Source organism: Balaenoptera musculus, chromosome 13 (assembly GCF_009873245.2).
Source record: "Balaenoptera musculus isolate JJ_BM4_2016_0621 chromosome 13, mBalMus1.pri.v3, whole genome shotgun sequence".
Taxonomy (NCBI): Eukaryota; Metazoa; Chordata; class Mammalia; order Artiodactyla; family Balaenopteridae; genus Balaenoptera; species Balaenoptera musculus.
In genome coordinates this window covers 77340157-77366976 of record NC_045797.1, presented here as the reverse complement: position 1 = coordinate 77366976, position 26820 = coordinate 77340157, and the positions used below count along the sequence as shown (strand labels likewise).

The 26820-nt window shown below is 44.5% G+C and overlaps 1 protein-coding gene across 1 annotated transcript; it reads left to right on the top strand.

Moving 5' to 3' along the window:
• The first annotated feature begins 20792 nt into the window (after positions 1 to 20792).
• MSGN1 (mesogenin 1) lies at positions 20793 to 21374 on the top strand. The gene has a single exon (XM_036872590.1). The coding sequence runs from the start codon at positions 20793 to 20795 to the stop codon at positions 21372 to 21374; it is 582 nt and encodes a 193-aa protein (XP_036728485.1).
• The last annotated feature ends 5446 nt before the right edge of the window (positions 21375 to 26820 follow it).

The window sequence follows — 26820 nt, the reverse complement described above, 5'->3', positions numbered from 1 at the left end:
AGGACTAGGTCAGCAGCTGGTGTAGACAACTTACTATGCCCAGAATTAACATCCATCCATCCATCCATCCACTCATTCATTCAACAAGCAGGTGCTCTATGCCAAGTACCATGCAAATTGCAGGGGCTATAGTAAGGGTTAGACAGTTCCCTTGAGGAACTCATGGTCTATCCACAAAGAAAACCATATGGAGTTAGTGTCTTAACTCTCTACTCAGGTCAGAGTTGAATGAAATCCAGGTTTGGCTACAAAATCACACCAAAGCAAACCAAAACACTTCATGAAGGGAAAAACTATACTTGACATTTTTTTCTCTCAAGCTCTTCCCAGAAAGGTGATAATGGAAGATTTGGTCCCAACAGGGCCACAGACAAGGGATTTGCATTTTAAAGTTTGACAGATATTTATAGGCCTTTTGATCTCCTTTCTCCCCTCTACCCACCCACCCCCAGCCTTGCCTGCCTTCCCCACCCCCAGTTCTCTACACTGCACCAGGTACAAGCTTGAGAAATGATGGCTCCAGGCCCAGAGGTTTCTAGGATATGTGCCCTGGGTGTTACGCTCATAGTCATATTATAAATAAAGCTCCTATTTATTGAATACCAGCTATATATCGAGTACTTTTCTTAATTTCTAATCCTCACAACCTCCCTGCAAGTTTCATTATTTACCTTTTTTGTTGTTGTTAAGGGAAAAGGAAAACGAGGCTCAGAGAGGTTAAACAACCTGCCCCAAATCACTGATAAGAAGTAATGGCGCCAGAGTTAAAACCCAGGTCTGTGTATCTCCAAACCTATGACCTTTTCATGAAGCCAGCCCGACTCCAGTCACAAAGCCTGGTTATGGTAGGCTACTTAGCTGAGATCCTTCTTGGAAAAGATTACTCTGCGTTCCAGTTTTCTTGCTGGTGTTATTCTGGAAACAGCCCAATAAACGTCACAATTTGATTTACTCGGGACAAACTTGCAGCTGTCTTCCTTCGCAGCTCTTCTTGGGCTCTGAGGTTTTTCCTTTCCTTCTACTCGTCTTTCACGCAGGCGTCTGCAGCCCGACAGCTGCACGGCTTGGTTTGGAGCCGTCCTCTGCAGGCCCGTAGGATTTGCTGAACAGAGCTGCCTTCTGACCCAAAGAAAGCCTGTTGGAAACAAGCTCAGAATCTCAGACCCTTACTTTTTTGCAGCTGGAAAGGATCCTAGAAAACATCTAGGAAGCAGAGGTTCCGAGAATAACTCATGTAAGGTAGCTGGTGTCAGATTTATGAGAATACCTGCTATGTATTTGCTATGTTAAAAGTGAAAGATAGGGCTTCCCTGGTGGCGCAGTGGTTGAGAATCTGCCTGCCAGTGCAGGGGACACGGGTTCGAGCCCTGGTCTGGGAAGATCCCACATGCCACAGAGCAACTAGGCCCGTGAGCCACAACTACTGAGCCTGCGCGTCTGGAGCCTGTGCTCCGCAACAAGAGAGGCCGAGATAGTGAGAGGCCCACGCACCGTGATGAAGAGTGGCTCCCGCTTGCCGCAACTAGAGAAAGCCCTCGCATAGAAACGAAGACCCAACACAGCCAAAAATAAATAAATAAATAAATAAATAAAGGAGTTCCTTTAAAAAAAAAAAAAGTGAAAGATAAAAAAGACAAATCACATGGACACTTGACGTGCTGGGTGCTTTGTCTTATTTAATCTCCACTACAACCCAGTGAGGTACAATCAATTATTATCCTCGTGTTACAGGGGAGCCCTGGCTCAGAGAAATAACTGACTGAAGGTTCCACCATGAGTGACTATTGGAACCGGGATCTGAACCCAGGCTAGGGTAGGACTGTACAGAGCCTTCCTTCCCACGGCAGGCGGTGGGATGGGCTGAGGAGCGCAGACAGCATCCTGGCCGGGGTGACTGGCCTGTGAAATGCGCTCCCGTGCTGAATTCAGAGCAAACAGCAACAGGACAAAGAGATGAATGCTATCATTTCGTGGATTTCTTGGGAAGTCAAGTCTAAACTAAGGTTACCTGGCGTTCACCAACCACCACCTGGGTGGTCTTTTGACCAATAAGGCCTCCCCTGGAAACAAGGACCACTCGTCTGCTTGCAGCCTCTCCCCAGACTTTCTGAGACTGTCTGCTACAAATCAGAAGGTTCTGCAAGTTCCCTTCCTCCTTGGAAAATCCATCCCCCACCCTCAAAGAGGAGGCCTTAGAAGTGCCAAATTGGGAGCCATAAGAAAGTTGTCGCTAGCGCCGAGTCTTCCTGTTGAGGTTGAGAGATCAGGTTCAAAGCTCAAGCCGCAGCTTCCCCACCTTCTCTCCCCACCCTGTCTCTGATCCTGAGAGGGGATGCGCCTTCCCTTCCCCCGCTGCAGTTCCTGTAAACGCCTCTGGATTGTGCTGAGCTGCGGGTCAGACGGGGGGTCTGAGGCATCCTCTCTGCTCTCTCCAGATGGATACCATGGCAGAGGCTCTTGGGGCAGCTCCTCTCCAGGAAGAACGGCTACAGAGGCAGAGATCTCCATTTCTGAGCACCGGGGTAGGTACTGGTGCGGATTGGGCTGCTCCTAAGACAGCTCTTTTCTGAATGACTCGCACTGACTCTGCAGCGGTGGGTCCCGGTGTTCAGAACAACATGGGTAGGAGATGACTCTGGTCCAGCGGCTTCAAATCTTACCCAGCAAGCCCTGGCTCAGCCCCAGCTGCTCTTAAGGTACAACTCACAACACATTTCTCCCAAAACATTTTTCTTGGCCATCCATCCAGGCTAATCTCCATTCTCCTCAGAAATGAGATACACCCACACGTAACTATCAGGAGGATAGACTGTCATCGGTGGCATTTAGTTGTACGACCAGGGACACTTTTGACCTCAGTGCATAAGGAAACTTTTCTGCATCTTGATATCACCCATTCTGGAGGGAAGAGATGACCTGTTAATGACCGTGTTACTGATGATCCTGATTTGGCATCATTTTGCTGGCTTGCAGTGATGACATTTGCTAGCTTGCAGTGATGACATTTTCTCTTTTTAGAAAGCAGTCAACATTGTTATCAATCCATCCAGTAGCTCTGAGCCCTTTTTCAGTTATGCCAAACCTTTAAAACTTTTTGAAAACTCTTACCTACCAGTAAACTTTACATGGGAACATACATGATTATTGTTGTGTGCTATATTTGACACCCTGATGCCCATTTCTGACATCTATCACACTGCTAACCTCTGTTCTAGAGAGAGAGCACCCTGGTCCGGGGACCTCGTCTGGTTCCTTGTGTGTGTCTCCAGAGTGTAGTGGGGTTTCTGGTGCATAATAGATACAGTACTTGGGAAATGTGTGTTGCAAGTTGAATGAATTAACTGATCTGGAAGTGAGTTTGTGAGAGCAATGCTGACTTGGTGATAACCCCATGAAGGAGGCCATTGCTCTATTGGCCCAGTAAGAGTGACATTAAGTGACACTGTGCATAGCTCAGAGGGAGTCCCCAAGGCTGCACTTGGGTGGAAATGAGAGAGGGCAGAACAAACAAGGCTGACGGCATTGACAAGGGAAACACCTTGGGATGGCATAGACCGGAAGAGGGGCCAGGTGAGTGCCCTGGGGATTGCAAACCTCCAGACCAATAGTTCTCAAATTCAGCCTCCTTAGGACTTGTCTGAAGAGTCTGGTGGACCCCACCACCATAGATTCCGAGTCAGGTGGTCTTCGGATCACACTTAGAGTAACACTGCTGTAGATCAGAGAAAGATGTAGAGGCTGAAGAAAGAAAAGAAGGAAAATAATGTTGTTTGGGGCACAGACCCATTCACCATAGCACGATAAGGATAATGAATTTCTCTCTCTCTCTCCCTCTCTTTCTGTCTGTCTGTCTGTCTGTCTCTCCTTGACTCTCATTCTATCTCCTTCTTTTAATCTGCTGCAGCTGTAAAGAGCTTTTGAAAGTTTATGACACGTTGCCCAGAGTGATCAAATATTAGCCTGCAGACTTCTGTTTGTTTTTTCCGAACTCACTTCTCTGGCAGAGGCTGGTCACTGCGCAGGCAGAAGCCACTCCACAAGTTCCTCACGTGGTAACGGGGAGGAGCACAAGCCTACAGAGACCTCCACTTTGGCTCCCACGAGGGGGAACCAGCAGACCCACCCGGGACATGAGCTGCTTCTTCGAGCCCTGTTTTTCAGGTGCTTCTCCCCGAATGGCATATAACAAGAACAGAAGATGCCAAGGCTGCTTCTAGCCATGGATTATGGGAGGTCCACCACAGCTGGCCTCCCAGAGGCCCAGAGATGATCATTTGCACCTGGCATTTCCAAATGCAGCTTCCCAGACTGGAATCCTTAAGCTGCGGGAGGAGCACCCATGGAGCTTTGTGAAATATGGATGTCTGGGCCTCACACCCTTGAACTCTGGCTCAGAAGGTTTGCGGTGAACCCAGGAACCTGCGCTCTTTTAAAACCACCAGGTATTTTGGATGGGCAACCAGATTTGGAAACTTTAGGAGGACTGTAGCACCACAAAATCTGTTTCAGTCCTCCAGCCAGCTGAGATCAAAAATTCCCATCCTAGATCTGGTGTGGATGCCTCCAGGCCTTTCCCCTGTAATCTCATTTTAAGACCCAGTTCTGAGGTCACTTTTTTCAGGAAGCCTTCCTGGGACGTCCAGCTGAAATTTATTATTTCCCCCTTCTCTCTCCTCCATGGCACATTTCCAGTGTCTTTATGACACTTTATAGCGGGACCCACTCCTCATACGACATTTGTCCACCAGTGCTGTGCAATGAAAATGTAATGCCAGTCACATATATAATCTTGAATTTTCTAGTAGCCATATTTTGTTTAATGGAAATAAATAGGTAAAATTAATTTTAATAACATGTTTGATTTAACTCAATATATCCAAAATGTCATTTCAACAAGTAGTAATATAAAAATCATCAACGAGATTCTTAAAATCACACTGAGTATTTGAAATCTGGTGTGTATATGACACTTAGATCTCATTTCAGCTTTGCTTACCTTTCAAGTGCTACATGTGGCCACATGTGAGAAATGGAGGCCATACTGGGTAGCACAGTCCTGGTTCTTTGAGGGCAAGTCTGTGACTTTTGCCTCTGGGTCTTCAGAAGCAGAGCCTTTCCCTGGACCCAGTATAGGAGCTTAGAATGGGTCTGAGTCCATTCAAATACAAATTCCTCCTGGACCAGATCCTTTGGCTTTGTGTTTGTTTGTTTGTTTTAAGGCACAGTATCTCTGTAGATAAGAGTGGATAATGGGTACATCCGGAAAGGGAAAGCAATCCTGAGCAGGTTTCATTTAAGAGGACTGAGTATTGGGAGAAACCTGGGGGAACAGGGCATTCATCAAAGGGAACAGAAAAAGGCAGTGGATCCCAAGGGGTAGACACCAGGGTCACTTCTCCATCCTGCACCGTGGGATCCGACCCAGCAGAATCGGGCCATGGTGGCACCGAACCATATGTTCAGTCTCCTTCTGCAGGTTACCTTGAGCTGCCTGAAGAACACCGCCTGCCAGAGGATTTGGTTGAGGTGTATGTGGTCAGTTAAGTTTCTGAAAAAGAGCTGCAGCAAGAACGTGTTCTCAGCAAAGATGGCTTCTGAAAACACATTGAGCCCGTTTATACCTTGGCCACAGGCTTCCCAAGAAAGTTCACTGGCTTACCTCATAATTCACTCATAGTTGGTTCAATTAAGAGAACGGGCTACCACTTTGGTCAAAAAAGAATTGCCTCCAAGTCAGTGCCTACAGACACATGATCATAGCTTCCCAGGAAACAGATATCTCCTGAGGAAATCAGAGTTCAAGCCCCTTTCCCTACATCCTCTGAGTTCAAATAATCGATGTATAGAGGTACAGGGACTGGAGTTCGGTACACCCGCCCACTCCCTCCAAGCTGCTTGTCACTAGCAGTGTAGTAAGTTTCAACCAGGCATCTAAGGAAGAACAAACCCTTGGCTGGACCATATCGTTCCTAGATGAGGCTTGGGATATGGTAGCAAGAGCCCGGCCTTTGGAGAGGAACACCCCATTCTCCAAATGCCAGCCCACCCATTTATTTGGAACATCCATTGTATTAGAACTGTTCATTTGTACACTTCCTAGAAGGGCTTTTCGGTGTTTTATGCAAAGCACTGTAACGAATGGTTAAGATCTTGGACCACGAGCCTGTGATTTCCAGCAGGTTACTTTGCCTCTTTCAGCCACAGGTTTTTCACTGTGAAATATGGGTACTAACGGTCCCTACCCCCTAGGGTTGTGTACTGATCAGACCCAGGAGATAAAGTACTAGTCAAAATGTATGGAAAGTGCCCCATAAAATTTCATAATGATTTGAAAATTCAACCCAACATAAAACAGGATAGTTTAAAGTAGAAAAATGAGTTTAAAAGAGTAGAGAAATAGATATTTTCAAGCAAGTGGGCACTGAATACATATGATTACCACAGTAAGTGATGGGCATCTGAGGGTAATTAGAAGAAAGGAAGCCTGTTCTCTTAGTGTTCAGCTTACAGTCTAGTCCAGTGGACTGTACCACAGGAGGATAGCCTTGTGTTGGCCCATGTAGCACCCACTATTAACACAATAGAGGTCACCACCACGGGGTTGACTGGCAGTCAGAGTAGACCAGAAAACACAGTTTGGCTCTAGAGAGGCAATGGGATGGCACCACTCACCCCAGGCAGGAAAGCTACACCAGCCCATGTATAACAATGGGATGAGCAGCCTGTCTTCTAAGGAGAGTGAGAAGGGAAAGTCCAAACTGAAGGAAAAAGACAAGTGAGAAGGGAATAAGAAACTTTAGTGACAAGTAAGCTGGATAATAAGAATATCAAAAGAAAAAACAGACCAAGGGCTTATCAGCAGGCACAGTCTCCAAAACATCGGAAAATGTTGCTAAGATCCGTAAGATGACAACAGCTTGCATCGTGGGGAAGGGATGGGAGGGGAGGGAGAGGGGGAGTGGGAAATTTGTCTCCAACCCCACTGCCTGCTCCTTAGCACAGACACTCCCAGGGCTCCCGGCTCTGCCAAGAACACGCTTCTGCAGAGCTGATCACAGATGCTGATGATTGAAAAGTTTGTGCAGTCCTCAAAGACTCGGCTTTCCGTTCCTAAGAATGTCCAGGAAAGGCTAGTTTAAGACACTTACCTTCTCTCTGCCTGGCTTTCTCACTTGTGCTTGCCAAGCCTGGTCTTCCTACAAGGAGTAATTAGATTAAATCTTTAGGACGTTTTGAGCTGCGAGAAGGGAGAACACCAGCACGTACATACAGGCACAGTTATTTTCACAGGATTCCATTTCCTCTGTTCTCTTTGAATTCACCTCCTGGTAACAGCTGTCTGCCTCCCTAAAGCAGCAACAGCTGCAATAATGAACCCACCATTTGAGCCTGTGGATGACACAGGCTCAGCCCCGAAATGCAGCTGTTCTTTAAAGCCTGATGTCTTAGCCCTCCCCAGGTCTAGACAACAAAGAGAGCCATTCATGAACACCCCACATTTCAAGTTTTCATATGGGGGATCCCCTATTCCTTTTACCAGTGGCACAGTTTCTTATTTCTGCCCCTTATTGGTAGTTTTACTGAAGGCAAGCTCAAAAAGCCTCTCTAAACCTTAGTTTCCTCAATTCTCTGATGGTGATGATAATATTACCCACCTCATGATGTTGTTTGTGAAGCTCCAAAGATATAATAGATATGAAAATCTTTTACATGTTATAAGGCAATATTCTTGTATTAGGTATTATTAAGGTCCTTGTTTCTGATTTTAACAAGTGAAAAATTATTAAACAATATAATACACTTCTGAATAATAATAAACTTCTGAATGGGCTGTCAGTATAATAAACTTCTGAATTGGGCTGTCCATATAAATGGCCTCTGAGGAGTGGAGAAATCACAGAGGTTTCTGGCGAAGACACTTGTCCCCGGCTTAGAGGGATGGGTAGAATCTGAGAGGTTAAGGGAGAGAGAGAGAGATTTGGGTGAGAGACACAGCCCAGGCAAAGGGTGAGAGAAGAAAATGTGGTCTACTGACAAAGTAGGGCCATCCTGGAATGGAGCAGGGAATGTGCCTGAGGACCAGGGGGATGGAAAGTTGGAAGGGTCAGGATGAGCCAGAACATGGATGGCCTTAAATGACAGGCAGAGAGGTTATCAGGAGAGATTTTCATAGCATGAAAAAGTCAAGCCCGGGAGGTCACCTCCTCCCTGCCTCCAAGGGTTTATCTCTCTCCAACAGTCTAGACAAAGGGCCTGCCCTGGACATGCTCTTGGCTTTCTGGAGCCAGGCTCAGTAGCTCTTGGAGTCCTGGAGGTCTTCTCTCTGTCCAAGTGAGTGATTCCCAGCTTCCCTGCTTATTAAAAAAAAGAGATTCCTGGGCTCCAGCCTAGACTTATCAAATCAGAGCTTCAGGAGAGGGGCCTAGGAATCTTCCTTTTCAAAATAATTCTTCCTCTCTCCCCAGGTTATTCTTGCTGTCATGGAAGTGTGGGAGGTGCGCACGTGAGCTATGTGCCATGCGTGCTAAACGCGGAGCCCCAGAAAGGACTCAGCAACCTTAGCACATCCCACACTTAGGGGATGGACACTAAGGACAACCTTAGTCGATGTCCTAGTGTCTTTACAGAGTCCCTCCCTCCATCCCTCCCTTCCTCCCTTCCTTTCCCCTGTGGGGATCTCAGGGGCCGTTTGAGGATATATTTTCACTTTGTGATTGTTTCACTTTAGATGCTCTTTTTTTGTATTTTTAACGGGTGTAGCAGCTGGACCATCCACCTTCCCCCACCCACTGTCCCCCCTGCTGTCCTCCCGGCTGCCCTGGCCCTTCCTTCCTTCCTTCTTTCCCTCCCTCCTTCCGACTTTGTCTTTTCTTTCTTTCTTTTTAAATAAGGGGACGACCCAGATGCTTTGATTCAACTTGAGGGCGACTGTGATCCTCAAGTCTTTGTACTGTATACTTACTCTACATGGACCTACTCAGGCCAGCCTTGCCTAGTCACTGCTTTGAAAATTCTAATTTTTAAATTAATAATTTTTTGAAACTGAGAGAATACTGACAACTATAAAGTATAGTTACTTTATAATAGCAACTACAAATAATTGAAATTTCTTTACATGTATTAATCTTCACAGCAATCCTGTGAAGTAGGTGCTGTTATGATTCCCATACTACAAACAGAGAAACTGAGATGCAGAGAGATTACGTTACCTGCTTAGGATCATATAGTTACAAAAGTAGACAAGTCAAAGTTTGGACCTAGGAAGCCTAGCTGCAGAGTCTACACTTTCTAACCATGACACTAGACTACCCCTCAAGAAGAAAGATGAATGAAGAAAACTTACCCTCAATTCCTATTACCAGAAATAACCACTCAAACACTTAGTCTTTTTCTATTAAAAAAAAATGTAATTGTATCAAAGTATTAATTTCATATATCTTGCTTTACAATTCTAATATTAAATTATAGTTCCTATATTACATGTTCTTCATAAATATGGTTTTTATCCACTATATAGTATGCCATCATATGGAGAGGACATAATTTATGTAATCACTGCTTTGTTATTAGATGTTGAGGTTGTTTCTAAGTTTTTACTCTCATAATACTGTGATGAACATTCTTGCTCATAAATATTTGACTGCAGCTTGGTTTAGTTCTATAGAATAAAGTTCACGTGTCAAAGAGACTTTTAAATCTCAAATGCATTCTGGAGACTTTAAAATATTAAAAAAATCTAACCAGTTTACCCTCCCACAAGCAGTGTGTGGGAGGGACCGTTTCCTCACCCTCTTGCCAACTTTGCCCATTTGGGAGGTGAAAAATGGCCTCGCCTTGTTGCTGCATTTGCATGTCTTTGATTACTAGTGAGGTGAACATTTTCTTCTGCGTTTGTTAGCCGCTGGGTACTTCTTCTTTTGTGAGCTGTTTATTTATGCCCTTGTTCATCTCCCCAAAGGCAAGCTTGTGTTTTTCTTGTCTGTATGAGTTCTTCATAGCAATATCCTTTTGACTCATATTTGTTGGAAATATTTTCCCAAGTTTGTTCTTTGCCTTGTATCTGCCTTTTAGGTGTCAATTAACTTGCAAATATGGAAGTCTGAATTGAAAATGGTCCAAAGGAGGGGCCAGAGTTTCTGAAAATGAGCAGACTCATGAGACAGATATCTTGCTAAAAACATTGAGTATTCATGTAATACCAGGAGTTTCAGCATCTTAGTTATTGGTATTGGCAATGACTAAAGAAGAAACTTCGCACTTTTCTGCTGCTCAGGCTGATAAAAACAGAGGGAAATCCTTAGAGAACAGCCTCAGTGCAAATTGCTTTCAACTTTTTTGACATGGGTATTAAAATGCCACCCCAAATACCAGTGGTAATAAAGGATCCAACTTAAAAGAGGGAGTAGGTGTAAATGTAACACATGAGATTTTTTTTTTTTTTTTTTTTTTTTGGAATCTTGCTAGACTGTTGCTGAAGAATCAGCGGTGAAGCTCTCAAAGCTGCCTCTCCTTCCTTGTGTGGAAAACCCCAGGCTATTTGTGGACTAAATGTTGACATGAGATTTTGAAACAAGACGAACTGCTCATATTCCCTTGCAATAGGAAAACCCGACACACTCTGCCCTGCTCCTCTCAAGGGAGAATTAGCTTCACTTCCTCTATTTATTACCCTCTTACCCTGCTCTGATGTTCCTCCGCCCCTCACATCACATGCCCCTCTCTGCTACCTTCCTGTCTTCCACCGAACTGCCCATTTTGTGCAGACACGGTGACTGGATATTTTTCCCAAATGAACACATTTAGTCTTATATTCAGAAGTGAAGGTGGCTCATATTCTGATTAGAAACCATAGGGACGGGGCTTCCCTGGTGGCCCAGTGGTTCAGAATCTGCCTGCCAATGCAGGGGACACGGGTTCGATCCCTGGTCAGGGAAGATCCCACGGGCTGTGGAGCAACTAAGCCCCTGCACCACAACTACTGAGCTCTGTGCTCTAGAGCCCGCAAGCCACAACTACTGAGCCCGCGTGCTGCAATTACTGAAGCTTGTGTGCCTAGAGCCCGTGCTCCGCAACAAGAGAAGCCACCGCAATGAGAAGCCCGCGCACCGCAATGAAGAGTAGCCCCCGCTTTCTGCAACTAGAGAAAGCCTGTGCACAGTAACGAAGACCCAATGCGGCCAAAAATAAATAAATAAATAAATAAATTTATTAAAAAAAAAAAAAAGAAACTGTAGGGACCCCACAGGGACATGGCTATTTGGAAATAGCCTTTTTTAGGCTTTTTCTTAGAGAAAGCCACACTGCCTTGGCCTCCATCTACATTCATTTGGCAAAGGAAATTCACCCAGCACTTGGCTGTGGAGTGGGTTGATGAGTGAGGACCTTGAGCTCAGGTCATGCAAGCGCTTGAGGAGAAAGAAGTCTTAGAGGTGTTTGGGAGCAAGGGTGCTTCTCTTCCCCATGACATCGCTTAGCCAAGGGGATGGAGATAAACATCGTTTCAGGTCAGGTAATCCTCCTCAGGAACTGCTTGAGAAGTCCGCAAGGGTTTTCTCTTTCTGTCCTAAAGGATTTCTACAGTTTAGCATACTTATCTTCTGTCTCTCATCTCTCCTATGAAGTAAGCCATATGATTTCATTCCTATTTTTTTTTTTCTGCTATTTTGTCCTAGTTTAAATACTCAGCTGGTGAAAGTCATCTATGTGCACAATGCACAATGCTTTGCAATTTATCTTTAAGAGGATGAAAACAAAAAGATTACTCTTTGGCTTTCCAATGAGCCTCAAACTCAAATCGTGAGAGCCGAAAACTTTTATTATTTTCCTAGTTTGTAGAGAGAGCGATGGCAGTGACGTGAAAGCGATGCTGGGAGGAACCGCCACCGGCTTCGCTAGAACCCTCACGGGCTTCACAGCGCAGGAGGCTGTGTCAGTAACCAACTAGGAAACTGCTACTTTTATTTCTCTTTACCAGCTCAAGGACATAAGAAGATATCACACTGCACTTAAGTGTTTTCTTTAAACACACACCCAGACACACACACACACACACACATCATACACCCTCTGCCCCATGAGAAGTATCTATTATCTAAGTGTGAGCTGGGTGCTGAGGTTGTGTGACAGGGCAAACGGTCCAGGTTTTTAACTTAGTCCCAACTGTGTTCAAGCACTGTCTGTGTCCCTTGCCAGCAGGAAGGCCAGGAGCTAGCTTGGGCAGTGGGGTTCTGTGGGGCTGTGGCTAGGATAAGGGACTGCGGATTATACAAAAGTCGGGGGAGTGTGTGGACCCCAAAGGCCAAGGACAGCTTTTGAAACCAGGGCCCAATGAGTGTCGGCGTGCCAAGCACAGGGCTAGAGGCAGTGAGGGCTGGAAGTGGTCGCGTGACTGGGCTGTGGCTCTGGGGGTGTCTGCTGCACAGGTGTTGGGTAAGCCTGGGCCTCCAAAGGGGACGCTGTGTCCTGTGAACCTTGGGCGAGGTCCCGAGCATCTGAGCTTTGCATCCTCTCTTGTAAACTGAGGATGATGCCTACTTCACTGGATTGTATCGAGGATTACGTGAGAGTGTATGCAAAGTCCTCATTTTTAGCACCTAGCACAGAGTAAGTGTTGTAAGTCTTCAAAAAAGGTGTTATTGGACTTCCTTGGTGGCTCAGTGGTTAAGAATCCGCTTGCCAATGCAGAGGACACGAGTTCGAGCCCTGGTCCGGGAAGATTCCATACGCCGCGGAGCAACTAAGCCCGCGAGCCACAACTACTGAATCCTGTGCGCCTAGAGCCCGTGTTCCACAACAAGAGAAGCCACCGCAATGAGAAGCCCACGCACCGCAACTAAGAGGAGCCCCCGCTCGCCGCAACTAGAGAAGCCCGCGCACAGCAATGAAGACCCAACAGAGCAAAAAATAAATAAATAAAATAAATAAATTTAAATAAATAGATAAAAATAAAAAAGACATTGGTGACTTACAAAAGAAAAACATCTCTTAAAAAACATAACTAGCTTTAGAAAAAAAGGTGTTATTACTGCTGTGATTGACGTGTATACATAAAAGTGTTTTATCTATACAAAAAAATTCTTTCTAAAAATTTCAATTATAGGAAAATATGTCTAAATATCACCCTTACCTGCTTGATAAAGATAATTTTGTGGCCTAAGTCTAAGTAGAAAGTGGTATGGGGTGACAGAGGCCTTTATTTTGGAACTGCAAACCCAAAGTTGGAAAACAGTGGCAAACCTTACAACAGGCTCCAAGGGGACTTCCAAAACCCTCCCTCACCTACCTCTTCCCTCAAGATATAAAATCACTCCCTGGAGCTTGGTGCTCCAGAGTCAGACTGCCTGGGTCTTGACTGTGTCTCCTCCACGGGTTAATCTTGTGACTTTGGGCAACTTTTTCAACTTCTCTAAGCCCCAGTTTTTTCTTTAAAGGATTTTTTTGTAAGATTTAAATAGAATAAACCATACAAAGCACTTAGCACTAAATATATTTATTATTATTGTTTCGTCACTGGGATAAGTGTGTATGGCCAAGAAAGGGAGTGCTTCACACACACACACACACACACACACACGCACGCACGCACGCACGCATGACACTCCTTTTAGACTGTAAGAATTATGCCTGTTCACTAACATGGCAGAGAGGAGCGCCTATCTTATGTTAACATCTAATTTAGGAGTAAGGACAGCAAGTCTAAACCTACTTCGTGTTTTTAGCCCCCACAGCGCCAATCTCAGGCGCCCTGTATGTACTGTCTACGTGATTGAATGGTACCCATCAATCAGGCTTCTCGTGTTTACAGAGTTGAAGTTCAAGCTTGAGTTCTGGCTTCACGAGCACTACAGGGACCATCATGCTGATGCCTCTAATTCCTCTCAGGTGTTTTGGCCCGTGGTTAAAAGTCTGGACCCGAGGCAGCCTGCTTAGGGTCGAATCTTAGGGCTACCAGGCATTAGGTGTGGGGTTTGGGCAAATTACTTAATCCCTCTGTGCCTCAATTTCTTTTTTGAAAAAAATATGTTATTGAAGTAGAGTTGATTTACAATGTTGTGTTAATTTCTGCTGTACAGCAAAGTGATTCAGTTATACATATATGTATTCTTTTTCATATTCTTTTCCGTTATGGTTTATCACAGGATGTTGAACATAGTTCCTTGGGCTATACAGTAGGACCTTGTTGTTTATCCATCCTATATATAATAGTTTGCTTCTGCTAATCCCACACTCCCAACCCTTCTCTCCCCCACTCCCCTCCTCCTTGGCAACCACAAGTCTGTTCTCTACATCTGTGAATGTTTCTGTTTTCATAGATATGTTCATTTGTGTCATATTTTAGATTCCACATATAAGTGATATCATATGGTATTTGTCTTTCTGACTTACTATGCTTTAGTATGATAATCTCGAGGTCCATCTGTGTTGCTGCAAATTGTGCCTCAATTTCTAATATTAGTAAAAGAGGATTGGTGATGATCATGGCACATACTTCATAGGGTTGTTTCGAGGATTAATGTGAGTTAACCTCTGTTAAGCACCTAGAATAAGACCTGGTGCAGCCTTGGCCTCCAGGCATGTTCCACTCAAACACGTCCTCCACAAGCAGCTGGAGTGATGGCTCCAGGGTTCTGCAGACCAAATCCGGCCTCTGCTTAAATCTCATCGTGATGACTAGAAGCTCCTGTCATCTACAAGGTAAACTCCAAGTGCCTTATCATTATGAACAAGGCTCTCCTCTCCAGCTCCAATTGACCCCCTGGGACCATGGAATGACTGGTAGTTTCTTGCACAATTCATGCTAGGTCTAACCGTCAAGCAATGGCTAGAATGCTCTCCTCCAAACTTTCACCTTGTTAAAAGGGCTCTACTTTTAAAGGAACAGCCTTTTAAGAACCCACAGGAATGTTACTTAAAAAGCAAGGCTGCAGACGTCACACCTTGCAGAAAGCCCTCCAGATTCTTTACCGCGGCCTCATTTGTGTGCAACTATTTCTAAGATTTGACCCAGGTTTAGTCTGCCTCCGATGGCTCTCCTCTTGACTCTAATATCACTTTCTAGCCATCCACCAGTGTTTGGACAGCCACTGAAGTACTACAGGTACTAATATTGCAATGGGGACACAGAGGGCTCCCAGGGCTGCCACATACAGTTGTGCAGGTGGTGCCCTATGATTCAATTTATCATAGCACTTACACATGGTTTTATTAGTATTTTTACTTCTTTATCTCCACCCTCAATACTCTCAGCAACACAAAGAGAAAAAGCTTTTTAATTTAACTTTCTGTCCTCCGCACCCAGCGCAGTACTTGGTATGCAGCATGTAGCAAATTAAAACCCACAGGCTAATCCATGATTCCTTCTCAGCTCCTTGTGCCATGCTAAGACCTTGCAGAATAATCATCCATACCTTCAAGGAACGGCAATGTAATTGGAAAAGTAAGTTAGACTTATGTGACTAGATAACTAGAACATCAGGCACTAAGTATTAGTAGTGAATGAATGGGGTCAAAGCTTTGTACTGTCTGTCCATCAGAGAAGGGAGAATTTCTAAGAACTGAGGAGATGGGATGTGAGCCAAGCCTTGCATCTTGTAGATGCTCCCCGTGACTACATTACATGGATGACTTCTTCTGGGAGGCAGTGTGTGTAGTGGAAGGAGCCTGGGACTTGGCGTTTGTGCCCTTAGGTTGCACCCTGCCTTTTCTATCTTCTTGCTGTGTTTGCTGGGTCTCTTTCTGAACCTGGGCTTCCTCATCTTTAGAGGGTGGTTTATAACCTCTACCCTACCAAATTGCTATGAAAATTAAGATGAACTAGTGAATCTAAAACAGATGAGTGTAGGGAATTCCCTGGTGGTCCGGTGGCTAAGACTCCACGCTTTCAATGCAAAGGGCACGGGTTTGATCCCTGGTTGGGGAACTGGGGTCCTGCAAGCCTCTTGGAGTGGCCAAAAATTAAAAAGTAAAATAAAATAGATGAATCTCATTCTCTGCACACAACAGGAATTCAACAGAGTAACTCTCATTTTAACTAGACTCCAGGCTTAGATTTTTTTTGGTTACTGACCAGATTCTTATTTATTGAAGGCTTTTCTGCAGCATCCTGGGAGGTTGCAATCCATCTGAGCCTTCCCTCTGCCTTGAGCAAACGGCTCACACAGACTGCCTCATGTGTACGGGGATCCAGGAAGTCACAAGGGAAACAGACCGTCCGCCTTGCTGCTTCTCCAGGGTCTGGTGACAGCACTATTTCTCAGGAGATAGGCTTTAAAGTGCCATTGTCCATGTTGATTTATCTGCTGTTACGGAGCATGGCAATATTGATTTTATAGGTAAAGTAGTTATTTTTGTTAATCTTGAAAATATCATAACATATTCCTATAGCCCTTTACATTTTCCAAAGGCAAGCTTCAGTTTTCAGTCTTCTTAAATTTCTAGCAACAAGGTGTATAGGACGGTCCAAATTTTCACACAAGGGAGGCAAGGTCCATAAATGAATGAGTCACTCAATGTTCCACAGTAGAGTAGGGTCAGAAAGAGGAATAGGGTTCAGGTGCCCTGAGTCACAGTTCCAAACTGCTGGGCTAAATTTAAAGTTCTCTTTGACGGTGGTACCAAGGATGGGGTTGTGGTGGAAGTGGGCAACCCCAGCACGGAGTAGTCATTTTATTATTGTCATTGTTTGGAATTGACACTACATAGCGGTAATAAAACACAGACCAGCTTTTAGTCAGCTTTATCATTGTTTCTAAATTATCTATAGGTAATGCATCCCTTTATTAGGTAATGCATCCTCAATCAGCACCGGAGGCTGATTGACTCTGACCACCCACCCAGGGTAACCATTGCTCTTTGGTAAAGAACTCTGTCTAAACTGGTTTCATCTAAAATTATCTACCTATCTGTCTATCAATCTATCTATCTATCTATCTATCTACCTATCTATCATCTATCTATCAGGTTGCATTTGAAGGAGGGAATTTTGATTTCTAAGCAGAGGTGACTTGAGGTCAAAGAAAATGGGAGACATGCATTTGTGACTACATGTATTGTGGCTCTTACTTCCCTTGACTCAAGCAATCAAGAATTGACTGAGCGCAGTTTTAAGCTTTTTTGGCATACATACAGCATACCATGTGTACACAAGGTGAAGGTGTGGTCTCTATGAGGTCAGTATTAGTATTTCAATTCTACAGACAAAAGCTGAAGCTAAGAGAGATGCATTAACACGTCCAAGGTCACAATGACTCAGGAGCCAATGTAAGGTTAGTCTGACTCCAATGGCTGCATTCTTGTAATAGTACCACATTCCATCTGTCCACCAATGTATGAACAGCCTCTAAAGTCCTAAAAAATGCTAATATTGCAAAGGAGACACACCACAGAGGGCCCCCAGGGCCACCATTTGTGGGGTTGAGCCCTGCACAGAGGTGCTTGGCCAGAGGTCAGTGGGGCTGAAATAGGTCCAAGCTCTGCATTTTCCTAACTTGGTGCCGAGATGCCTTATGGGCTAGCGGTGCTATGGGACCATTGGTAGTTTCAGACTCAAGCACTGAAGCAGCCTATTGCCTCCTGTTTCCAGTTAATTCTTCACCTCTGGCTAGTGTGATATACCCAGTTGTCCATGCCTCTGTCATGACTGTTACTGGGGCCATGACTGTCATTCCCTTAGAAGCCTGTCATTCTGAAAATTAGACACCAAACCACTCATTAATCTGCGCAGCAAATCCTGGGCCCTTCTCTATGGGTATAACTACAGTGAAAAGTTTACCATAACAACCTGGGATTTGAAAGCTGAGACAATCTGTATCCGTATGTTACTCTTTGGAAAAGAAGACCAGGAAATTTTAAAGTCCTCTTAGGAGTATGCCTTGGGGTTGGAGACTTCTTTTTAACGTGTTACAATCATAGTCACAATAGCTTATAAATGTTTTTTCAATGAATGACATTTAAGTTCATATTAAAATATTTATTCCAATAACTCAGTACTGTGGGAACTATGCATTCTGACTGATATGAAAGCTTATCTATCACTTAATCTGTATTAGCTTCAAGGGAAGAAAAATGACAGATCTGGGAGTCAGGCAACTTTGGCTTTTCTATTCCCATCTTTGCCACCGCCTTTTGGTGTGACACTGAGCAAGTCATTGTCATCTCCAGAATGCAAATAAAAGGATGGACTCAGTAGTCTCTAAGTCCCTTCATGGGTGTGATCATGGGTTACTTTCGATCAAGTACCATGTTCACACAGTAATGTGTTTCATCGCATTTTAAAGCTGGAAGGGAGTTTAATGATCCTCTGGTCTACACTCCTCATTTTACAGGTGCTCTTTGCAAAGTAGAACAGATGTTATTATCCTCCTTTTACAAATTAAAATTCTCAGGCCCTGAGGGGGTGAGTCATTTGCTCTAAAGGAGGTGAGCTCTAGCTCATTTCCTGCTACTCCACACTGTCAACTAGGCTTTACTGGGTCCAGTTTAGTCTTGTCCGCTTTCTGTGGCCTGGTCCTCCATGCAGATAAAAAAGCACCAACTAGCATGGGCTCAGCTACAGGCCTTCGAATGCCAACAGTGTTAGGCTGTCCTGTGCCTCCATTTTCCTCTGAGGGTAGAAATGCTTCATTGCAGGGGAAATGCAAGTCTGGTTCTGGTTTGTTTCTTACCAGAGTGAGAGTCTACATTGACAAGCATGGAAGCCAGGCATCTTTCCTTGTTGTAAGAGCAGGTTTTCTGGGTGACCAGGGTCAGGGGAGAGAGGAGTCAGAACCCAGTCAGTCGTGCTGGTACTGGTTAATTTGACCGTGCGCATACAGTAACAACGAGAACAAAACCTACATTTATTAAGTGTCTATGTATACCAAGGATTTGACAGATATTGTCTCATTTAGAAAATGAAATTTCTGAAAATAGAAGTTTAAGAAATCAGCAATTTTAGAAAGAAGCTTTAGAGAGGGAAAAATATGATGGCGTCTGGAAGCGGAAATGGTCTTACGTGGTTTAGAATATAAGGCCTGAAAGCCCACGGTGACGGGGACCACCACATCCACCTGAGGTCTACTGAGAGTACCCCTCTCTCCGAGTCGCAGTCACGTCACCTGCCTCTACCGAAACCAAAGAGGTTTTTTTCTAAAGGTGGGCTTTGGGGTCTTAAGAGGGATCTTGGGTCAACCACTTCCTAGTGGCACTACCACTTCCTACCAGGAAAATCTCTACTGAGTCTCTCAACCTCTTAGAGCCTCAGTATTTTTATCTGTAAAGTGTGCTTTGTTCTTTTTTAGATAAAGGTTATTTATAACAATATATAAAATTCCTTGAATAGAATCAACAGATTCTAGGCTTTCCAATAAGAGTTGAAGGGAGAGAAAGAGGAGAAGGGAAAGGAGAAGTCATTTATTATGTTTCATTAACGTTATTATTCTTCAAGATATGGCTTAGGGTCTTTTAGTAAATGGCCAAATTAAGAGCATTCTTCCACAGATGACCTGCTTGAGGATTTTTTCCCCCTGAGCCAAGCTAATTAAAAAATACCACAAATGTTCTAATTATGCCATTGACATTTCTTTTCGATAACTGCAAAGGGATTTTAATAACCATGTTAAAGGGCACATTAATATGAAATGTAACTCACTGTGATTCTGATGTTCATACGAATTTGTAGAATTAGTTGCACAGAGAATCAGTTACATCTGTGGGACAAATGGGGAATCTGAGACCCCCTTTCCAAAGCACAGGGTCTATCTCTCAGAGCATTAGGAAGTGAAGCAAAGTAGCAGGACCATCCAACTTAACACATTCAGCGGCATTTGGAGCTATGGTGGGGAAAACAGGCTCCCGAGTTAATTTCACACTTCCTCTATACATTTCAAAAAACAAGGTGTGACTCTGCAGCTGGATTTTAAAAAGACCTTCAGAAGGCTAAATGCCAGGTATTTTCCAAACTCCCTGCCCTAAAGGAGCTTTCTGTTTCCCCGTGTCTGTTTTCGGGGCGGGGGGGGGGGGTGGGTGGGAATCCCAAACTGCTCAGTTAAAGCTAAGGCTTTAAGCTTCTCGAAGGATATTTCCTGCTCATTGAGGCTCTGGGTTTACTGGAGCTGCCGGCTTTTGTCATTCTCAACGTAGGAGTGCTGGGGGCTTGTCTGCACTCTGCAAAACCCAAGGAAATTTGCTAAAGAGGAAGGAAAGGAGGAAACGGGCATCCAAGGTTTGCCTGTGTTCCCTCCTCCCAAAAGCCCCATGAAGTAAGAGCTGTTGTCTGCATTTGACAAATGAAGAATCCAAGCTCAGAGGGGTTACCTTGTCCCCAGACCACACCGCTTCTCCAACACTGCACCCCATCTGCTCCGAAATATCTAAGCGGTCGTGGCCCCTCTGGGGCACTCTGCTCCTCTCCACCAGGCCCCTCACCACCACTTCCTTGCTGCAGATTGCCCTAGGTTTGTTTTTCTTCGCTCCCTCATTAATGAGTTCCACAGGACGATGTTAAGTCTAGTTATGCAGCTTTAATTGGTTTAGTTACAACAAGATAATTCCTTTTTTCTTCTCTCAGAGGCCTTTCTGTTTAAAGACATTTTAGCTGGAAGATGCTAATTATCAATGAGGAGAAAGTGACACCTGAAGAGTTCATTTTCCATCTTGGTCCTTGGTTTCTCCTTTGAACTCCCTCTACCCGGCCCTCTTTCCCACTTCATCACTTCTCCCCGACCATCATAAAAGAGACCTCTGCCCTGGCCGGGCGGCAGAACTTTCCTTCTCACTTGCCAGGGAGTCGTTCTCTCTGCAGTTGTGTCGCAGGCATGGACAACCTGCGTGAGACCTTCCTCAGCCTCGAAGACGGCTTGGGCTCCTCCGACAGCCCTGGCCTGCTGTCCTCCTGGGACTGGAAAGACAGGGCAGGGCCCTTTGAGCTGACCCAGGCCTCTCCCACCCAGAGCCTCTCTCCGGCCCCATCGATGGAGTCCTATTCTTCTTCTCCTTGTCCGGCTGTGGCTGGGCTGTCCTGTGGGCACGGAGGTGCCAACAATGGGGGCAGCAATGCCTGCAGCGGCCTTGGGACTGGCGGCCTGGTGGAGGTGGGTTATGATGTGTTAGCTTTCCAGCCTGCCTATCTGCAGGGCGCTGGTGGCCCCAAAACCCAGAAGGGCACCAAAGTCAGGATGTCCGTTCAGCGGAGACGGAAGGCCAGTGAGAGGGAGAAGCTCCGGATGAGGACCTTGGCTGATGCCCTGCACACCCTCCGGAATTACCTGCCACCCGTCTACAGCCAAAGGGGCCAGCCGCTCACCAAGATCCAGACGCTGAAGTACACCATCAAGTACATCGGAGAACTCACAGACCTTCTCAACAGCGGGCGAGAGCCTCGGCCCCAGAGCACTTGAGCTCGGCCCAGGGACTCAGGGACTTACCACCCAGCCCCCTGGGCGGGGGCAGAGCAGCTTTAAAGACCTGGACCACCTCACGGCACAGCAGTACCTGGTTATCTTTATACAGTGAGCGTGGTGACCTTGTTGTCTGAAAAGCTCTAAGGGAATTCCCACTGGACTAGTCAGGACCACCAGAACACTTAACTGCCAGACAGCAGGTACCTTTGCTTCCAGTTTTCCCACCATTTCTCAAGAGACTTGCCCTTTGCAAAGAGACAGTTGGCTTTGCCCTTTTCTGTCTATTCAAGGTATTTTTAAGGGTCAATGATTTCAAATGTATTTTTTCAATTGTGTAAAATTGTTACAATTAATCTTCTCCTGCCATTTTTGGGGGGGAGCTTTCTTTCTGTTGCTAACTAAACCTGTATTTTGTACGGGATCCAGGGTGACACCTGGATTCTTATTTAGAAAGATTAGTGTCAAGTAAAGGGCTACAGCGCTCCTGTTTTATTTTGTTTGTGTGCGTGTGTGTGTGTGTGTGTGTGTGTGACTAAAATCAGGCCTTTGCTTTTGCAGGGAACAAAATCACTTAAATGCAGAAGAAATTAGTGTCATGGGATATAGAAACTCACAGGCAGACAGGCTACATTAAGACAGAGTGGAGAGTTTAAAGACCAGCCCCTTCTCTCTTAAGGGAAAGAAAAGGAGGCTTTATAGGCTCTTGGAGCCAGAGAATGAGGGGGTTGGAAGGAGGAGGAAAGAGGAAGACTCAGCATCACAGCCGGGGCTTGAATAGAGCTGGGAGGGTGGGCGCTCCCTGAGCCAGGCCGGGTGTGAATATGACCTCATTGAATCCCTTCACTTACTCATTTCTCAAATGAAGAGATTGGCCCAGAAAGAATAGGAGACTAGTTTGAGTCTAGAGATAAGTGAAAGGGTCAGGATTAGAACTCAAGTCTATATCTAACCCCTCCAAAGGGATTTATTTCTTTATCCGTATCTCCTCCTCCTACACCCCCCAAATCACCTCACATGCACGCCCACACAAACACACCCCCCTCTTCACAGTACCTCATCTTAGGGTGGTGACTGTAGCACCCTCAGCTTGGCTGATTTGATGGCACATGTCATTGAAATGGAGGCTTTGAATTAAGGAGTTTCTCAAAAACTAGTAGGCATTTTTAGGGCTGAATTTTTCTCCCAATTGTTATTAACCAGCTGCATTTTTTTTTTTGGTGAATTGTCTCCTGTCATTTTTTCTACTGGTTATTTTTCTTGTTTTTAATAACAGATTACAAAGGCAGTAGATGTGTTCACAATTTAATATATAACTTCTCCACTTTCTTTCCTTTGCTGATACAAACGTATACAAATAAATATAGGTGTATATACATTTTTTAAGAATACCTTGAATTCTGAAAATTGCTTTTTTTTTACTTAGCAATATATAGTAAAAGTCCTTCCAGTTTAACACAAATAAATCTGTGTTGTAAGTACCATTATTTCCTTGATTTTATAGATGAGGAAATTGAAGCACAGACTTGCCCTAAGTCACACGTGAAAAATATAGTGGAAAGTAGAGGTTCAAACAATGTTCCATAACACAGGTATGCTATGCTAAACATAATTTGTTTAATTAATCACCTTTTGAATGAAATTTAGGTTGTTTTCAGTTTTTTATTACCAAAAACTGCTGTTAACAAACATCACGGACAACTAGCTTTAGCCACTGATATTATCATTAGCCTGAAAATTTCCCAGAAATGGGATTCCTGGATCAGAGTTGTGTGCTTGCACATTGTAAATTTAAATAAATACAGTTAGGCGTAGAAAAGTTTGTAGTTATTTACCCTCCCCCAACATTATGGGACAGAAGCAGCTGGTCCACGATGTCCCTGGATATCATCAATCTTCTGAAATTTTCAATGGATTAAAAAAGGGTTATGCTGTTCTTGTGTTAATTTTAATTTCCCTATGTACAATTTGAGATGGCTCATCTTTTAAAAATTTTTTGTGACTATTGTTCATTTTGGTTCTTCTATAACTCTCCCGTGTATGTTCTTTGCCATTTTTCTATTGGGTTATTTATCTTCTTGTTAAGAATTTGGGAGATTTCTTTGCACACTATATGTATTGAAAATTTTCCTCCCAGTCTCTCATTTTGTTATCATCTTTGTGTATGGTATCTTATATTTATGATTTTGATTCTGATATCTTTTGTTCTTTGAAGCTTTTCATTTGTATATGATCAAATCTCTCCTCTTTTTTTTAATGGCTTATGTGTTTCTTCCCTTTGCTTAACTTCTCCCAGTTCCAAGGCTATCCAAATATTTTGATTTTTCAAATATTTTAATATTTATATGTGGATCTTTAATATACATGCAATTTATTTTTGTCCATACTGCAAAGAAGGAATCTAACTTTATTTCTGATTAATCTTTTTATAACTGCAAAATAAGTATAACTTGTCATTGGGGGTGGTGGGTGACAGTGGGGAACAGTTGCTAAAATGTCATCCTATGTATACAGATCTTCATCTACTTCTGATGTATTTCTTGTTGGTGCCTTACAGGAGAAACAAGAAAATGTTGAATAATATCAAGATTTTCTTCAAGGGATTCCACCCTGGGCATGTACAGGTGTTCATGTGAGCGTGTATGTGTGTGCAGATATACGTTTTTTTGTTCCTGTGTGTGTGTGTGTGTGTGTGTGTGGTGTTTCATGTGTCGGGGGAAGAGAATTAGAGAGGATAATAATATGGGAAAGGGAGTGTTCAGCCTTTCATCAGCGTCTAGACCAACTGGTATTTTCCTTGCCATTTTAAAGAGAGTGGAACCCAAATGTGCTTGGCTTTTGATTTTTTCAAGCTCAAGCTTTAAGCATGGTTTATAAATAGCTTGAGTAATTTTGGTTGCCCTGGGGACAAAATACTGTGGATGGGTTAGGAGGTCCTGTCTTTACTTTCAAAAAATTCTGGAAAGCCACCAACTCAACTACTAGGTGGGCTTGCCCTCAGGACTCCTAAGGTCCTTCCCAGTGGGGAGGCATTTGGAAAGCCTGGAGAGGGTGACAGCTTCCTGGGAGTGGGCCTCTGGCCCAGGGCCTTGTCTTACCGTCACCACCTGCGGCCCCAGCAGGCCGTCACCAGGAGAGGCAACAGCACATCAGCGTTCGACTCCGCAGTAATCCCCAGTGAAGTCGCCTCCCGAGTGGGGAGGAGAGCTAGCTGGACCGGGTCCCTAACTCTTCTACAAAGCAGTTAAAAGCAGTTGGCTCAAGCGTAGCTCAAGATTAAGTTATTTCTGGTGCTTGGATAGGGAACCACAATTTGTGTGCATCTACTATGTTGTGGTCAGAGTTTTCACACTCATAATTTCGTGTAATCCTCCTAAGCGCCCCTGGAGGTGGATTTATCAGTCCCATTTTGAGGATGAGGAAACGAAGGTTTAGGACAGCTAAATGGTGTAAAGCCACATGATTAGCTGCGGGCACGTGGTTGGCTCGTTAGCAGCGAGTGAGTTCAGCTCTAACGCCAAAGCTCGGGCCCCTCCTGTAGAATCGCGCTGCCCTTTCCTCCAGCCGACTCTGTGTGCCCTGGGCTGAGCAGACAGAGAGCTTTCTTGGCAAATGCTCACTCCCAGGCTTCTCAGCTTTGTCTCTGCCTCGCCATCTCTGGGGCCCTCATTTCTTTTACTGTCTGAAGCATTTCTGAAAGGGCTCTTCATCTTGTCCTCTAAACTATTTCCCTTTGAACTTCTGCCTCTGCCCCAAACATTTCCTCCAAAGTTCCTTTCACCTCCTTGCTGGCGCCTAGAATCCTTCTTAATCCACAGAGAAACCTGACTTCTTCTGTTCATTTGTGTTCAATAAAATGTTCCACAATTCACACCAGGCTGAGGTTTCTTTGTTCTTCTTGTAGTTTCAGCCGCATCAGCTAATTGGGAGAGAGGTCAGAGCTGGGGTGGGAGAGGGCCTCAGCAAACTGACAGGTCGACAGAATTACTTTAAGACATCTTAAAAAAAAAACAACAGCAAAAGAAGATGCGTGTGCAAGTGAGTTCTGGTGCTGCCGCTCTGAGCTCCCGTTACAGTAGCTTAGCATGTTATGTGACTCCTGTGAGGTGTTGTTTGACTTCCATACAGGCTCCAGGCTGCAGGAAGGAGACTGGACCTGGGCCTTGACCCCTGTGGGCGCAGTCCAAGCTGGCTTGACGGCAATAAGAGCTTGGCAAACACCTCTCGTCCTCCTGCTGGGAAGCCGAGATAACCTCTACCTTGCAATGAAATACTGAAGACTAAGCAGTGCCTCTTAGAGCAGCGCTGGATGGACTTGCTCTTAGTATTTTGGTTCTAGAAAGTCCCAACCCTGAGGACGAAGAAAGCAAAAAACTTCTGAGAAGGCTGGGGAGAAAGCACACTTACTTGTTTGTCTCTTGGGGTTGGGGCTATTGACTCTCCTTTCCTTAGCAGAGTCTCCCATGAAGTTCTTTCTCATATAAACTCTATTGACTTCTGCTTCTCTTCATTAAGTTAAGTGGGGAGCCCAGCAGGGCTGGAGGTCAGGGCTGTGCAGGAGGGAGGAGAGTTTAGAAGGCACCGCACAGGCTATTCCCAGCCGGGCCAACAGTAGTTGTGGATTCATCATCTGAGGTGTCAGTCTCAGGGCCAAAGACTCAATATACTTTTTGTCTTTTACTCTTAACAGCCAACAATAGGAGATCACTAATATTAGCCCATTTTGCAAATAAAGAAACAGGCTCAGAGAAGCCAAGTCACCTTGCCCAAGGTCACATAATTGGTGCAGGGCCCAGGATTCCACCCAGGGCTGCTTGACTCATTGTTTTGACAATACTAAGCTCCAGGTGCCGGAAATGCAGCCAGGAACAAAATAAGACACAGCAAAGTGCTCTCATTTGAAGAAGGTTTGCATTTGCATGTTCAAGCAACTTTATAGGATGTACAGAGATCAGGGCATATTTTAAACTGTGATACCTTTTCTACTGTCCTCCCACATGATATGGCGCGTGATGATTCATTCTCTCTCTCTTAGACTGGAATGTGAGAAAAGTATGGGAGTTTTGTAACAAACTTGGGGCATTTGTATGCCTCCAAAGGGATCACAGATCAGATTTCAGAAGTACTTGTTCCCAGGGACTACAGTTTACACATCATTTCCTTCAGTTTCTTTTGGGTGCAAAATGAAGAAACGAAAAATGGCAATCATAATATTAATAATAATGGCACAACAAAGAATACTTATTGTGTGTTTACTCTGGGTACAGCACTGTTCTAAGTACTTTCCATGAAATAACTATTTTAACCCCTTATGAAGTAAGAAATAACTACTACCCTATGAAATAAGGACTAAAGTTTCCCCCATTATATAGATGAGAAAACTGAGGCACAGCGAAGTGAAAACTTATCCAAGTTCGTGCAACATATCAGTAGCAGACCCAGGAAT